We start from the raw sequence: 16,188 nt of genomic DNA, 5'->3' as shown, positions 1-16,188 counted from the left end.
GTTAAAGATGCAGTGTTCAATATGAGAGAGAATCATGATGTGGAGAAACATTTTAGCTGCTGACGTTGGACCCGACATTGACATTCAAGAAACAGATTAAGCGCCTCACGAAAACTGTTCATTTTAACTTAGTGAATTTTAGACAAGTAAGACCCTTTATGACTTTATATGCGGCACGAATGTTTTTACTCTCCATGATTCTGTCTCATATAGACGACTGCAGAACAACACGGTCACTCGCTGCTGGAACAACACTCAAACCCATCGAATCACTTTCTAAAAAAGCCATAAAAATATTGGACAAGAAACCATTCTCATTTCACCACTGCACTATTTTAGACAAGTATAATTTGCTTAATTTTAATAATTTTATTGGTTTTAAATATGGATGTTTTGTCTATAAAGTTTTGCATGGACTTGCCCCTCCTCCGTTACAGGATTTTACTAAAGTAAAATCCCGGGGGAACTGTGAGCTCCACACAGACGCTCCAGACTCGGACAATGTGTGTCTCAGTCAGAGGCACAACATTTTGGAACAGTCTGTCACTGTCAATAAGAGAAACTCCAACTCTTGCCACCTTCAAGTCCTACTTAAAAGAGCGGCTAAAGAAAAACCAGACTTGTGGACACTTTTAGTATAGATTTGTTACTTGTTTTTGCTTTGTTTAAATTTGTGGTGTTTCCTGCCGAGGGACGACAGATGGAAATGAGCAGCTATAATCTGGCATATTTACACTGCAATGTTGTAGATGTTCATTAATATGCACTGTCCCTATTCAATAAATAAATAAATAAATAAATTTCTGGCAATGATGATCTAATTTGCCTAAAATTGTGAATATTAAAATTAACAATTTTTGATATGTTTTTTACATGTTCAATTGTTGTGACGTTAGGCAAGACACTTCACCCACATGACTTAGTATGAAAGTGGTGTAAGTGTGGAGTGTGACTGGTGGTGGTCGGAGAGATTCTAATGTCGTGACCGAACACCAACGTCCATCCGTGACATGTTAGTGTCACATGAACCTTCTCACACTCTGAGGAGCTCAGGGCCCGGCCTCCTGCTGGTGCCCAGAGCCACGACTAAACACGGGGAGTCAGAGTTTCAGGTTCACGCAGCTAAAACCTGAAACATTCTTCCTGAACATGTGAGACAGACTCGACTTTGACGCTGTTTAAATCCAGACTCAAAACGGTTCTGTTCAGCTGCGTCTGACTGAAAGGTTTTCACTCTTATTTCTTATTTTATTTATTTGTAAAGGGACAGTACATATTAATGAACATTAAAAATGTAAATATGCAAAGATTATAGCCGACGTGGCTCATTTCCATCTTCAGTCCCTCGGCAGGTTGATGTAAAATCATCTATAGGACGAGGAAAAGTACAGCAACAATCACACAAAAGTACACAACACCAGCACACTCACTATACACACAATTAGTTTCAAACAGTTCATTTGAAGTTCAAAGTCAGAAGTTTAAGAATTAAGTCAAGAGTTAAACCAACAACCCCTCAAAATAAAAGAAAATATAAATTGGTTAAACATGGAGACATATTTGACCATTGAATAACCACTGTTTTAAAGCTTTAGAAAACGCTGCAGTGTTGAAAGTTCTCCACACTCTTCTCTCCAATTTATGTAATTAATGTCCCTCTCTCTTTTAAAGTTTTTTTAATTTTATGATGATTATTTATGTTTTGATTTGTTTTCATTGTGATTTTAATGTTTTGCTTATTCTGTAAAACACTTTGAATTACTTTGTGTACGAATTGTGCTCTACAAATAAACTTGCCTTGCCTAATTAATTGAACTTCACGTCTAATTACCTGAAAACCACTGCAGACCAAATGACTCCACTATGTCAACACTATAAACTCGTCTTTTTGGAGGTGCCAGGTTTTACTTGGAGCATCTTGCACTTTGATTAAATGTTTTTTTTGTTAAACTGCACTCACTTGTTTACTTACTGAACACTGAACATACTGTATGTTGTACATGTCTGGTGTAAATCCAGATGTGTATAAAATCTAAGATCAAGTGATTGAAAAACACCAACAAATGTTAAAGATATTCATATTTATTTCAAGTCATTTCACCAAAAGTATTTACAGTGCTCACATGCAACTGCACATGGAACCAAACACACTGTGCAACGGCAACTGTGCAAAATAAAACTATTTTATAGTAGAATTACTGTGATTCGTGTTTGTGTTGAAACTCGTCCAGACCTGCAAACAAAGAAGAAAGAACATGTGAACTGTGACCACTGTTTGAACCATTTATTACCTGAGTGTGTTGATGTCAGAATAATTTTATTATCCCATATTTGCTAAATGCTTGTGTGATATTCTAGGCCTATGAGTTAACCATTTATGTACTACAATTCTTTGATTTATAATGTACCAATCACTTGTATGAAAATGAATAACCTCTTTGTGTTTGACAACTGTGTGCAGTGTCCTATCGCTCTAGTGAACCTCGAGATGATTCCTCACATGAAGCCAACTCCCACTGTCACACATGCCAGAGTTATGATGGTGTCTGACCTAAGGCACCTCCTGATTGTTAATCATGTTTTATGTGTTTGTACTATGCTTAGCTGCATCAGTTTCTTATTATGTCTTTGCTGGTTTCCCCTTCCCCTTGAGAATTATCATTCTGTAACTAGGGCCTCCTAATGAAATAAAAAGAGGAGAACGGCCTTGAGTCATCAGAACGTGTGGAGACTGTTGGTTTTGATGCCCACTCTCTGCCCGTTCTCCTCATGAGTAAAACTGAATTAATCTCTTGTCTTTCTTCTTGTTTTTAAATGTCTAGATAAACCTAACAGTTGAGAAGGAAAGTTACACCGTACATTTACTTTACATTTACTTGAGCAGCTTTTGAATGAATAATAATAATAACGTTTACAACAACGCTCTCACTCAATCCACTCAATATTTTTGTAGTTGTAGTGAAATGAGAAAGACACAAGAGGTCAGGAGCTGCACTGTGAGGCATACGGTAGTGTCCTAGTGCTCGAGGCCGGTCTTGGTCTTGAGATCAGCCTCAAGACCGTTTTTTTTTTAATGGTATTGGTCTCGTCTCGGACTCAGCTGCATTTGGTCGCAGTCTTGTCTCGGTCTTGAACGCGCTTGGACTCGGACTCGAGGTCTGACATTCGACAAGTGTGATAATATTTCATTACGGCCGACAATTAACTTCTTACCGTGACGTGGTTGAAGTTTGCCTAATAAAAGTGCACAAATACGTTTGGTAAATGTGCAGAAGCTACAAATTTGAACAGGGTTAAAAATCCTACCCACTTTGTTCACTTTATTCACATTTTTCTGTAAAGTGCCAGTGGAACTTTTAGTGTATAACTGTCACTTGTTTTTGTTTTTTCTGTTAAATTTGTGGTGTTTCCTGCCGAGGGACGACAGATGGAAATGATCATTCTTGCTATAATGTGTCATATTTACTCTGCAGTGTTGTAGATGTTCATTAATATGCACTGTCCCAAATAAAATTAAATAAAATGAAATGAAATAGTTCTCTTAAAGAAGGGGTTCCCCAACTGTTGGTGAGGGTCCAAAAAAGTGGCGCAGTGTTTCAGTGCAGTAAGGTTTGCTTGGCTTATTTTAGGCCTAAATAATCATTAATCAGATCAAGTGGGGATAGATCTTTAAAAACATTGATATAAATGTGTCAAAATAACTGTAAAATACAAATAAATGTAGAAAATGACAAAGATGGCCTCAATTTGGTTTCGATAGGTTGTGGTCTTGGTCTTGTCTTGGCCTCGACCTTTAAAAATCTTCGTCTTGTTTCGGTCTCGACCCTCAGACGTCTCGGTCTTGTCCTGGTCTCGGGACCCTGTGGTCTTGGACTGGTCTTGGTCTTGACTACAAATCTAGCATATGTACATAAAATAACGTTTGCTCATCATGCCCCCACCTTTCAAAATAACAAAGCGACTTCACAAATATTTTCTACCCTGAGACAAAAGGTGTTGTTTTCCCTTAGATTCGATTTAAAGTCACTGTTCAGCCACATGTCAGACGGTTGTTGTTCTGATAATGGACTAACTGGTACGATTCATGCATTTCATTTCCTGTACACGTGATGTCCTGACCTGCTCAGACCAGGGGGTAGCTGGCGGCCGTCGCGATGCCACACTGGTTGTGTTTGTTCCTGGTCATCATGATGTAGCCCTTGGTCCCCCAGCTCTCTCCCCAGCTGCAGACACAGGGACACACTCAAGTACATCTGGAAAAATACTTCATAACTCATGAGGTGAGTCAAATTTGAGCAGTTTAACCCTAAAATCCAAGCTCTAACCATTTTCAAGTACTTTTTTAAGCTCAATATTGATTTAAAACAACTTAATAAAAGAATTTGTTCTGCTAACGTCTGGAAAACTGCAGAGGCCAATGGGATTTGATTCCCGCCTGGACAACTTTAGTTGCTGTTGCTTAGTAAGTTTTATTTTTCTTGATTTGTGCCAAAATGGTCACATATATCACTGGTAAAGAAAATAAAATGACATCTAACTGTCGGAGTGGCAGAATTTCCTTTTTTTTTTTTATCAGATCTTCCTGCACTCTGACATTTTTTTATTTCCTTAGTCACTGTGGTGGCACTTTAGCTTTTTTTTTCAACATTCCGCCATTCCAGCACACAAGGGAATTGTTCAGCTGCAGCGGCGCTCTTTTCAGGACTATATTTTCCCGAAAAGAGTGCCACTTTCCCACATATATATATATATATATATATATATATATATATATATATATATATATATATATATATATATATATATATATATATATATATATATATATATATATATATATATATATATATATATATATATATATACGGACTGGACGGTGTAGGAGGCACGGTGCACAGAACTTGTGTGGGAGAAGACACGGTCGGTGTGGCATGATTTAGTTCTGGTTAAATCCTGGTTTAGACTTGGTTTTAGTCCTGATTTTAGTCCTGTTTTAGACCTGTTTTTAGTACAGATTTTAGTCTTGGTTTAGACCTGGTTTAGACCAGGTTTTAGTCCTGATTTTAGCCCTGGTTTAATACTGGTTTAGTCCTGGTATAGACCTGGTTCAGACCTGTTTTAGACCTGTTTTTAGTCCTGATTTTATTCATGGTTTAATCCTGGTTTAGTCCTGGTTCAGACCTGTTTTAGACCTGGTTTTAGTCCTGGTTTAGTCCTTGTTTTAGTTCCTGTTTAGAGGGGTCCGCGCTGTGCAGGGGAGGAGGTGCGGCCTACACAAAAAAGTGACGTTCCAAACTAGTAGTAGGTTGTCAGAATTGCGACATAAAATGTAATGTAATGATAGAAAGTGGAAGTGGGCGTCTGTACCCGGTGAGAACAGGAGTGACTCAAACATGCATAAATCACTCTAAATACACATCTGAATGGGTAAATGAGAAAGGAAACAGTTACAATATGGTTAAAAGCTCTAAGAAGTCAGTTACGTTTATTAGTTTTCCTTTATCCATGGCCTGTTTCCAAACCTTAACCATGTGCCTTTTCCTTTTCCATTTAGAACCAACCAAGCTTAAAGGAAAAAAGTAACATAAATACCATTGAATAGTACAATAACGACCACTGACCTGTTCTTGACCAGCCAGTAATCCCCGTTCCCGTCCGACCCGTAGCCCACAGCCAGAACTCCATGGTCCAGGTCGGAGCTGCTGCACGCCGGCTCGTCATACACTCCTGATTCATAGAACTGGAAGGACTCGTGACCGGCGTCGATGGCCACAGAGACGGGACCGACAGTGGCCACGGCCTCCTGCAGCGCGTCCTCGTCTCCGCTCTTAACGTCGACGTAGCCCGAGCACGTGGCTCCGATTTTGGAAGGATCGTAGCGGCATTTCCTATCCTGCAATACAAAACACAGCACGAGTATTACACAGGACTTCGTAGAAACCGTGTGACCTCGCAGCGTTAAGATTCGTTCGCTCGACGGTAAACGGGTACTTTTATTATTTAACCAATCGCTGCTGTTTGGTCGTGACGTATGTAATGCTCCAAATCCTGTAGGAAAAAGGACAATAACGTCTTTCCCCTTGATCAAATTCAACAAACTTTCTCTTTGTTCCGGCTTTAAATCCTCGATCTGGGGAATCGTTGAAAAACAGAATGTCTGTCTTCGTCTACATCGTCTCGACGCTTCGTTTACTGTTGTGCTGTTCCACAAAAGGGACACAGACAGACGCCACGAGTTTGATGTCATGACTTCACAGCTCACAGCTGATTGGTCGATGCGCCGTCTACAACTTCTGGGATTCTTGCAAAACTGTCTAGTGCAGACATGTCAAACTCAGGCCTGGGGGCCAAACTTAGCCCACGATATTTGGCCCACGAGATCATATCAAATCTGTATTCAGTGTTGGGGAGTAACAGATTACATGTACTGGAGTTATGTAATCAGAGTACAAATTATGAGTAACTGTATTCAGTTACAGTTACTGTTTCAGTGAGTGGTAATTGGATTACAGTTACTTTGTTGAAATAAATGGATTACACAGAGGGATTTAACTGTTTTCATATTTTGGGCTAAACCAGGACTAAACCAGGACTAAAACTAGGACTAAAACTAGGACTAAAACCAGAACTAAACCAGGACTAAACCAGGACTAAACCAGGACTAAACCAGGACTGAACCAGGACTGAACCAGGACTAAAACAGGACTAAAAACCAGGAACTAAAACCAGGAACTAAAAAAGGACTAAACCAGGACTAAAACCAGGACTAAAACCAGGACTAAACCAGACTAAAACTAGGACTAAACCAGGACTAAACCAGGACTAAAACCAGGACTAAACCAGGACTAAACCAGGACTAAAACCAGGACTAAACCAGGACTAAACCAGGACTAAACCAGGACTGAACCAGGACTAAACCAGGACTAACCAGGACTAAACCAGGACGAAAACCAGAACTAAACCAGGACTGAACCAGGACTAAACCAGGACTAAAACCAGGACAAAAAAAACAGGACTAAACCCAGGACAATATCAAGTAATCCAAAGTATTCAGATTACATTACTCACTTTAAGTAATTTAATGGATTATGTTACAAACTACATTTTGGGGTGTGTAATCTGTAATCTGTAGGGGATTACATTTTTAAAGCCACCTTCCCAACAGTGTATTAGAGCTGCCCGCCTGCTACAGATGGACTATAGAGATATTATTTAATTAAAAATGTGTTATTATTTTATATTATAGTTGTTCTGGGTCCGATGTTTAAGAAAAACTATTATTAAACATTTATTTTAATAAGAAAAAGTTCAACATTACATATCTCAAAAGAAGAGAAAACATGCAGATGTTATTGAAATTTTACAATAAATATTTAACTTGGCCCATGACAGTTTTTAAATTTTGGCCTCTGTGAATTTAAGTTTGACTCTCCTGGTTTAGTTTCTTCCAATTCCTGATCGAGCGGCCGGAGAGAAATGAAACTGAAATTTCAGGATAAGCCTGGATTTGTTAAGCGACTTGATGAAACATTCTCTAGTATTGAATGTACAATAACAGAGATTTTTTAACACTGTGATTGAGAAAGAAATATTACACATTTTTTACACTGGCCCCAAGCCGACAGTTGTAAGTTTTTTTTGTTTTGTTTAGTTTTTTTCCCCATATTTCACAACACTGATCGTAATGATGTGAAAGTTGTTTTCTGAAGTTTGCTAATCACACAACTGACTCAGGGTCAGTGTGTCGCTCCTCCACTTTTCTACGAAACTCAAAAACACTAAAATGTGTTTAGTGATCGTCTACGCTCACTTTTACACAACTTGAATTAACGAATAATTAATGAATGAACTTTCCCGTCTGCAACTAGTCCAGAACTCCACGTCACGACTTTTAACAGAAGAACTGAAGTGATGTATTGATTTGGAGTGAGATGAGAGTTTGTTCAACTTGTTCTGTTGTTTATGTTCTAGTTTATGTGAAGAACTGTTCATATGTGACGTTAACAGTTGTTTTCTCTTCTGTTGTTTTAATAGAACTCGACTTTCAGCAGGAAATGTCGGTTCTTGGTCTCATTTTATCTCAAAAAGTGCAACTTATATGAAATGTCTTCTGAACCAGACCAGGACTGAACCAGGACTAAACCAGAACTGAACCAGGACTAATCCAGGACTAAACCAGGACTGAACCAGGACTAATCCAGGACTAAACCAGGACTAAACCAGAACTGAACCAGAACTAAACCAGGACTAATCCAGGACTAAACCAGGACTAAACAAGGACTGAACAAGAACTAAACCAGGTCTAAACCAGAACTGAACCAGAACTAAACTAGGACTAAACCAGGACTAAACCAGGACTAAACCAGGACTGAACCAGAACTAAACCAGAACTAAACCAGGACTAAACCACATCTACTTTTAACTCCGAACACTGACCACAACTCAATGATTTTAGGATTAACAGCAGAGTCTGTATTTGATGTCTGTTTGCTGTGTGTTTTATTGTGCCGTTGGCTCTCACCTCGGCCTCGTAGGGGTAGGCCTCCTCTGTGTCGATGCCTCCGTTGGCCTCGATGTACTGGAAGGCCTGGTCCATCAGTCCTCCACTGCAGCCCATGTTCCCAAAGTGTCCAGAGCAGTCGACCAGCTGCTGCTCACTCAGAGACACCAGTTTCCCCGTCTTCCTGAAGGTCTGTCCCTCCAGTGAACCCGTCTGAAAACAACACAGTCACACAAACATTCAGAGTTTGGACACTTTCAGGGGCAACGTCTGAGGTTTTCAGGTGGAGGCTCTGAAATCTTTTCTCCCTAGACAAGCTGGTTTTCCTAGACTCGTCTGCAAAATAATATTGTTACGGCCCCCGGACCTTAGTTACCTCCACCTTTGCCGGCGTTTGTCTGTTTGTCTGTTTGTCTGTCTGTCTGTTTGTTCTGTCTGTTTGTCTGTTTGTCTGTTTGTCTGTTTGTCTGTCTGTTTGTCTGTTTGTCTGTTTGTCTGTCTGTTTGTCTGTTTGTTTGTGTCTGTTTGTCTGTTTGTCTGTCTGTTTGTCTGTTTGTCTGTTTGTCTGTGTCTGTGTCTGTTTGTTTGTCTGTTTGTTTGTCTGTTTGTCTGTCTGTTTGTCTGTTTGTCTGTTTGTCTGTCTGTCTGTTTGTTTGTCTGTTTGTTTGTCTGTTTGTCTGTCTGTTGTTTGTCTGTTTGTCTGTTTGTCTGTCTGTTTGTCTGTTTGTCTGTCTGTTTGTCTGTTTGTCTGTTTGTCTGTTTGTCTGTTTGTCTGTTTGTCTGTCTTGTTTGTCTGTCTGTTTGTCTGTTTGTCTGTCTGTTTGTCTGTCTGTTTGTCTGTTTGTTTGTCTGTCTGTTGTCTGTCTGTTTGTTTGTCTGTCTGTTTTGTCTGTTTGTTTGTCTGTTTGTCTGTTTGTGTGTGTTTGTTTGTCTGTTTGTCTGTTTGTCTGTTTTGTTTGTCTGTCTGTTTGTCTGTCTTTGTTGTCTGTCTGTCTGTTTGTCTGTTTGTTCTGTTTGTCTGTGTCTGTTTTGTGTCTGTTTTGTCTGTCTGTTTGTCTGTTTGTCTGTTTGTCTGTTGTGTTTGTTTTGTTTGTTTTTGTCTGTCTGTTTGTCTGTTTGTGTCTGTTTGTCTGTCTGTTGTTTGTGTCTGTTTGTTTGTCTGTCTGTTTGTCTGTTTGTCTGTTTGTCTGTTTGTCTGTCTGTTTGTCTGTTGTTGTCTGTTGTCTGTTTGTTTGTCTGTTTGTTTGTCTGTTTGTCTGTTTGTCTGTTTGTCTGTTTGTCTGTCTGTTTGTCTGTTTGTCTGTTTGTCTGTTTGTCTGTTCTGTTTGTCTGTTTGTCTGTTTGTCTGTTTGTCTGTTTGTCTGTTTGTCTGTTTGTCTGTTTGTCTGTTTGTTTGTCTGTTTGTCTGTTTGTCTGTTTGTCTGTTTGTCTGTTTGTTTGTCTGTTTGTCTGTCTGTTTGTCTGTTTGTCTGTTTGTCTGTTTGTCTGTTTGTCTGTTTGTCTGTCTTTGTCTGTTGTTTGTCTGTTTGTCTGTTTGTCTGTTTGTTTGTTTGTTTGTTTGTTTGTTTTGTTTGTCTGTCTGTTTGTTTGTTTGTTTGTTTGTTTGTTTGTTTGTCTGTTGTTTGTCTGTTTGTTTGTTTGTTTGTCTGTTTGTTTGTTTGTCTGTTTGTTTGTTTGTTTGTCTGTTTGTTTGTTTGTTTGTTTGTCTGTTAGCAACATAACTCAAAAAGTTATGGACCGATTTTGATGAAATTTTCAGGATTTGTTGGAAATGTGAAAAGGAAGAACTGATTTCATTTTGGGGCTGATCCGGAAGAAATCCTGGATTCTGGATCACTTTGAAATTTTAGTTAACATTGTGGTAAATGGGGCCAAAACTTTTGATTCTCAATATCTCGGTTAATTATTGACCAAACCCCATGAAATTTGACTCAGGGATGGACAGTGGGATCCTCTTTCATATTCCAAATTGAAAGATACGAGACAAATATTTATGGAAAACACAATTAATATGAGGGGGACTGTAGTCCTTGGCGGAGTCTGCGCTCTCTGACTGCTTTTCTAGTTCTAATTAGTTTTGTGTGATTTCGCTGATCTCTCCTGATTCCTGCTGCGGTAGCCCTGGTTTGTGATTGTTGTCATGTCGACGCCCACCTCACCTGCAGCCACCGCCCCCTACTTAAGGAGATTACCTGCACCTGATCAGGGCTGCTGGTCTTGGTGCCATTTTGGTTTCGTGTGTGTAGTTCTGTTTTGTGCCTTTTTTTGACTGTGGGTTTATGTGGTTTAATTTGGGGAACTTGTGTTTTAGTTTAGTGTGTGTCCCTGTGTTAACCACTCGTTATTGTGGAAGCCTGCGTGACCCGTTTTGTGGCACAAAACTCATTGTCTGTTGTTTTGTCTCTTCGTTTAGGTTATTTTCTGTATATTTTAGTCTTTTGTTAATTTACCTTTACATTCCTGTTAATTAAACATTATTTAATTTATTCCATTTTACATCTTGGTTTTATTTTTGTTACTTCCCTGTCCCTAGCAGAGCTGGGTCGTAACACATTGGGGGCAATTGTAATATTCCGCCCGCATCTGCGATAAACCTGCACACCAGGGTTATAACTTTTTGAACTTTTTTTCCAAAATCAAAGTCCTGCATCATGATTGGATGAACTTTTTGGTATAATTGAAGAAACCAAACTCCATCTTCAGTCCCCCCGAAACAAAAAAATATTAAATACACATTACAGCCGATGATATGAAATGTGAAACTGAGTTAAGTTCTCACAAGGGCCATTACAAGTCAGTCTGACTGAAAATGGATCAATAATAAGTTGTATTGCATCATAATATACTGGAGTTTCACTTTCTATTCTTGCTTTCACTTTATAAGACAACTAACCAACACTGACAATTATCATTTTTGGACTTTTAGTTTCCTATTTTATCTGATCTTTACCCTGATGATGTGTTTTGTTCCTGTGTGATTAAAGAGAAAATTGCCTTTGGTGATTTTATGATTGAACAGATATTAACCTTCTAACAGTTTTATTCTGGCTGTTGCTTTACCAAAACTTCATTTTGAGTCCGGAGGGACTTTTTTCAAAAATATGACCAACTGAAGGTCAGTTCCTTTCATTACTAGCAAAAGTTTATTAAAATATGATACAGGGTATAGAGGTTGTAAAAAAGTCATAACACTAATGTACCGTCTATGGTGTGAACCCACAACTGTACTAAACTCTCATAAACCTAACAGCTCTTACTCTTATGGGAAGTTTTGGATATTCTTGTGGTGGGGACTTGTTTTTATGAGTGTGGGGAATGATTACTGAAATAAACACTGAACACTCACAGCGCTGAAGGCCCAGCAGGAGCCACACGCCTTCTGGTCCTTGACTGGAGTGACGAAGCCCTTGTCCCTCCAGTCCACAGCGGCGGGCAGGTCTGTGAGCTCAGGGGTGTGGAGGAAGGTGGAGCCGTGACGGGGCAGGGAGCTGTTGAAGGACCTGAGGCAGCCCTGGGACACCAGGCTCCTGTACTCGTGGTTTTCCTACAGGATCAGGATCACAGGACATGAACACCTCCATCTTTAAGAATCCGTGTATCATTTGTTCATTTGTTTTTCAATGTAAAACCAAAAATAAGAAAACGAAAAAAAACAACAGTTTTCTTCATTATTTGTCTCCAAAACCAAAATGAAAAAACAGATAATGATTCGTTTTTTCAGTTTTCGATTTTGTGTTTAAATGAAAAATGGAAAAAACTGACAATGACCCGTTTACGTGACTCCAGTGACTGTGATGCCGCACTTTTGCACTGCATACGGACTGAACCAGGACTGATCCAGGTCCGGGACCAGACCGGGACCAGACCGGGACCAGGGCGGACTCCGAGCTTTGACTCCGAGCCTCTGTGGGGTCCGAGCCTCAACTTCCAGCTCCGGCCCTGCTGTGGGCTCTGAGCCTCCGATCTGGTCCCGGCCTGGTCTCAGTCTCAGTCCCGGTCTGGTCCCGGTCTCAGTTCTGATCTCAGTCTTGGTGTGATCTCGGTCTGGTCTCGGTGTCAGTCCTGCTCTGGTCCTGGTCTCAGTCCCGGTCTGGTCCTGGTCTCAGTCCCGGTCTGGTCCTGGTCTGGTCCGGGACCTGGATCAGTCCTGGTTCAGTCCGTATGCAGCGTAAAAGTGCAGCATCACAGTCACTGGAGTCACGTAAACGGGTCATTGTCAGTTTTTTCCATTTTTCATTTAAACACAAAATCAAAAACTGAAAAAAAACGAATCATTATCTGTTTTTATTCATTTTGGTTTTGGAGACAAATAATGAAGAAAACTGTTGTTTTCTTATTTTTGGTTTTATATTGAATATTGAATGAACGAATGATACATGGATTTTTAAGAGCCTAGGACAGTTTAGTTTGTCAAAAAATGTGTCTTGCGTCTAAATTGTGCACAACATTTAGATAAATTCTATCCAAAAGAATGAGAACTTCGCACATCAACCACTTGAGACGGTGCGTCGGAGGAGAGGGAGCAGCCCAAGAACGTAGAGAAAAATCCCATCTTACTTGCAAATTGTTTATTAGGACAACCCTTGCAATGTTTCATTTTTACCTGACGAAGGCCTAGTGCAGAAACGTTGCACGGTTTGTCCTAATAAATCTCACAGTTTGCAAGTAAGACGGTGCAGGATTTTTCTCTAGATGAATTCTATCCAGAAGTTGTGCACATTTTACACTACGAATATCTTCAAATCTACTTCCTGACTTGTAAATGTTTTCAGTTTTTCTTCACAAATTGCTTCTTCATTTATGGTGTGTTGATCATTTATATTTTCAACAGGTTTTATCTCCCAATAGAGAATCATAAAAACCTGCCATATGCATTTTAAAAACAAACACGTGTTTTCTGTACCAGATCAGCGAAGTAGTTCATCCCGAGGCGGTAGGACTTGATGCCCTGATCGGCCAACATGTTGTGCACCAGCACCAGCTTACGGTTACGCAGCCACACGTCTCTGCGCTGAGCCTCCTCAGACGGGGAACTGTACGACTTTCCTACAGGACAACAAACTCACATGATACACACTTCTGACTGTGTGGACCGTGTAGATACTGTACAGTTTGCTTGGCTTATTTTAAGCTTAAATGAACATTAATCATAACAAATGGAGATAGATCTATGGAAGCATTGACATGTATGTCCCAAATTAACTCTAAAATAAGTGTAGAAAATGACATAGATGGTCTTGATTTGGTCTCGGTCTTGTTTCAGTCTCGACCTAATACTTAATACTCGACCTTTATACTAATACTAATGTGTCCGGTCAAGTGGTAACGGAGGGAAACAGGGGTCAGATTTTTGACATTCAAATGTCTCTTATTCAGAAACTAGAGAAACTATTGAAATAAGTAAAGTATCAGAATGTAGGAAAGAGTTACACTCCAACAGGGTCAAGTTAAACCTGTGATATTCTTTCAAGTTGACAAAAAATTTAAAAACTCATGTCGGTAACGGAGGGAATGAAATATGCAGCACTTTTTGGTCAATAAATCCAAACAGTGATAACTCTTGGTTCTCACTTCCATATCCTTAACAAACTGGTTTGAATATTTGCTTCATATAGTTTTCTACCATATGGTACAAGATTAGGTTGAAAAACCTCTGACTTTTTGACTCATGAGATTTTTTATTAAGAAAGGTCATGGTAACGGAGGGAAAAGTAACGGAGGGAAAATTGTACAAACAAGTAGAAGGTGCAGGATTTTACATCATTTGTCGCTTTTTTCTTCTAAATACTTTAATATTACTTCAAAATGAAAGGAAACTATTTCTATAAAATATGTCAGTCCTTCCAAGCAAATTTTTTATCATTTTAAATACATTTTTTGGAAAAATCCTGTCCCTTCATCAACAGTTCAAAGATGGAATAACACAAGATATGATGAAATACATCCATTTATTTACATGATTTTCAGGTCTTTGAAATTTGGGAAATAATTTTTGTTCCATGTTTCATACATGGTCTGTTTAAAACATATGGAACTTTAGAACCAAAAAATGGTACAGAAAAAAGGTCAACAGTTTGATAAACTAGAGTACATATGTATCTGTTCAATACATTTTTATATCAGATGAATTAACTTGAATTTTTGGCCTTGTTGTTTACTTCTGCTTGACTGGGCCTTAATATTAGTGTTGTAGTCAAGACCACATTAGACCAAGACCTGTCTGAGACCAGAGTCCTGAGACCTAGACAAGACTACAACACTAGTATTAATATTAGTATTAGTATTTATTTGATTTATTTATTTGATTGGGACAGAGCATGTTAATGGACAAACATGACACAACAAGAATGTAAACACACCGGGTTGTAGCCTAAGGCTAATTTCCATCTGTTGTCCCAAAGTATTAGAAGTATTAGTAAAAGTATTCATAATTGTAGTGAGTCTTAAGATTTAACTTTGGAAACACGTCCCTCAAAACGTGCTTTACAACAAGTGACCTATATTTTGTGAGCACTACTGCAGTAAAACTCTACTTACTTAATTAATAATTTACTACATATATGTGCATAGAACTGTTACAGGGTATTTACAGATCCATAAAAAGGCAAAGGTTGCTGTGTCAATAAAACATATTGAGCAAATGTCAAGTACTTGAACAGAGTTTCCATGTGTTTTCAGCTGCACTGACACAAAAACAAAGAAAGAACAATGTCAAAAAAAACCAAAAACCTCTTACCAAACTTGAGCTTCCATGCGTGAAACTCCAGGTCTTCCAGAGAGACGCTGGCGCCGCCGGCCACGACGAGAAGAGCAGCAAAGCCCAGCAGCAGCTTCATCCTGACAGACCACAGCAGGTGCACAGAACCACACGCAGATCAGTCACAAGACGGAGCCACCACTTCCTGCATCATCTAATCTATTCCTCTTCATTGTCAGCGGTGATCTGAGAGTGCACCTGCTCTGAGTGTCTGCGTGTGTGTCTGCGTGTGTGTGTGTGTCTTACCTGAGTGTAGTGCAGAAACAGGAGTGTCTCGGGGCGTCCCTCAGGGCTCTTATATAGGTCCCTGTGTGTTATTGCCTGCGGTGCATCGGGTCATGTGGAAGTCAGCTGCTCAGGGAATAAAACAAACCAGCACATGCTCATGACTTTGCATAAATGTATCTTTATGTTCATCATTTACTCTTCCATTTTTACTGACTTTTAAAATAGCTGACTCAGTTTTTTTTTTTTTTCATTTGTTTGCTTTATTGTTTTGATTTTGAAAACATTGGTTCATGTTCAGGGCGACTCCTCTTGTCAAATGAAGCTTTACAAATCAAACTAAATTTTAACTTTAGATAGTGTTTTCAGACAATTAACGTAGGAGAGCATAATTAACTTCCCTCCTTTTCGTGCTTTTGATTTCTGAGAAACACAAGTAACATTTCCTGCTTTCACTGGAATGAATATTGCAAAAGTCTTTCTTGTACAGAGAGCAGGTGCAGTGTAGAAGGAACATGTGAAAGGTGGTTTCCCCGGTATCTCCAGCTCCTCTCGACTCCACGTACGAGAACAGTCTGTGAAAGTGCACAGAGCTCGTTCTTTTGCACAGTGTTTAGTTTCACCGTACCTCTGCAAAAGAATGTATGTAATGTACAGTGTTGGGAAATTACTTTTAAAATGTAATCCCCTACAGATTACAGATTAC

The 16,188-nt window shown here is 39.3% G+C and overlaps 1 protein-coding gene across 2 annotated transcripts; it reads right to left on the bottom strand.

Moving 5' to 3' along the window:
• Positions 1-2,066: 2,066 nt before the first annotated feature.
• On the bottom strand, positions 2,067-15,559 carry ctsl.1 (cathepsin L.1). 2 transcript variants are annotated; one of them, XM_055157013.1, is made up of 8 exons: positions 15,504-15,559; positions 15,237-15,337; positions 13,404-13,546; positions 11,847-12,044; positions 8,522-8,713; positions 5,622-5,893; positions 4,120-4,223; positions 2,067-2,233 (listed from the first exon to the last, which is right to left on the bottom strand). In XM_055157013.1, the coding sequence occupies exons 2-7, from the start codon at positions 15,334-15,336 to the stop codon at positions 4,124-4,126; spliced, it is 1,005 nt and encodes a 334-aa protein (XP_055012988.1). In that variant the 5' UTR covers position 15,337; positions 15,504-15,559; the 3' UTR covers positions 2,067-2,233; positions 4,120-4,123. The 2 variants fall into 2 exon arrangements, 1 of the variants encoding a protein (XP_055012988.1); XR_008632691.1 differs by lacking the exon at positions 2,067-2,233 and adding an exon at positions 2,252-3,741 and having other exon boundaries at positions 3,792-4,223.
• Positions 15,560-16,188: the final 629 nt, after the last annotated feature.

The sequence above is a fragment of the Boleophthalmus pectinirostris genome, unplaced genomic scaffold (assembly GCF_026225935.1).
Source record: "Boleophthalmus pectinirostris isolate CB_2022bp ecotype Guang Dong unplaced genomic scaffold, ASM2622593v1 HiC_scaffold_10, whole genome shotgun sequence".
NCBI classification, from domain to species: Eukaryota; Metazoa; Chordata; class Actinopteri; order Gobiiformes; family Gobiidae; genus Boleophthalmus; species Boleophthalmus pectinirostris.
The sequence above is the reverse complement of the archived record's forward strand: the minus strand, read 5'-3'. Positions and strand labels throughout refer to the sequence as shown.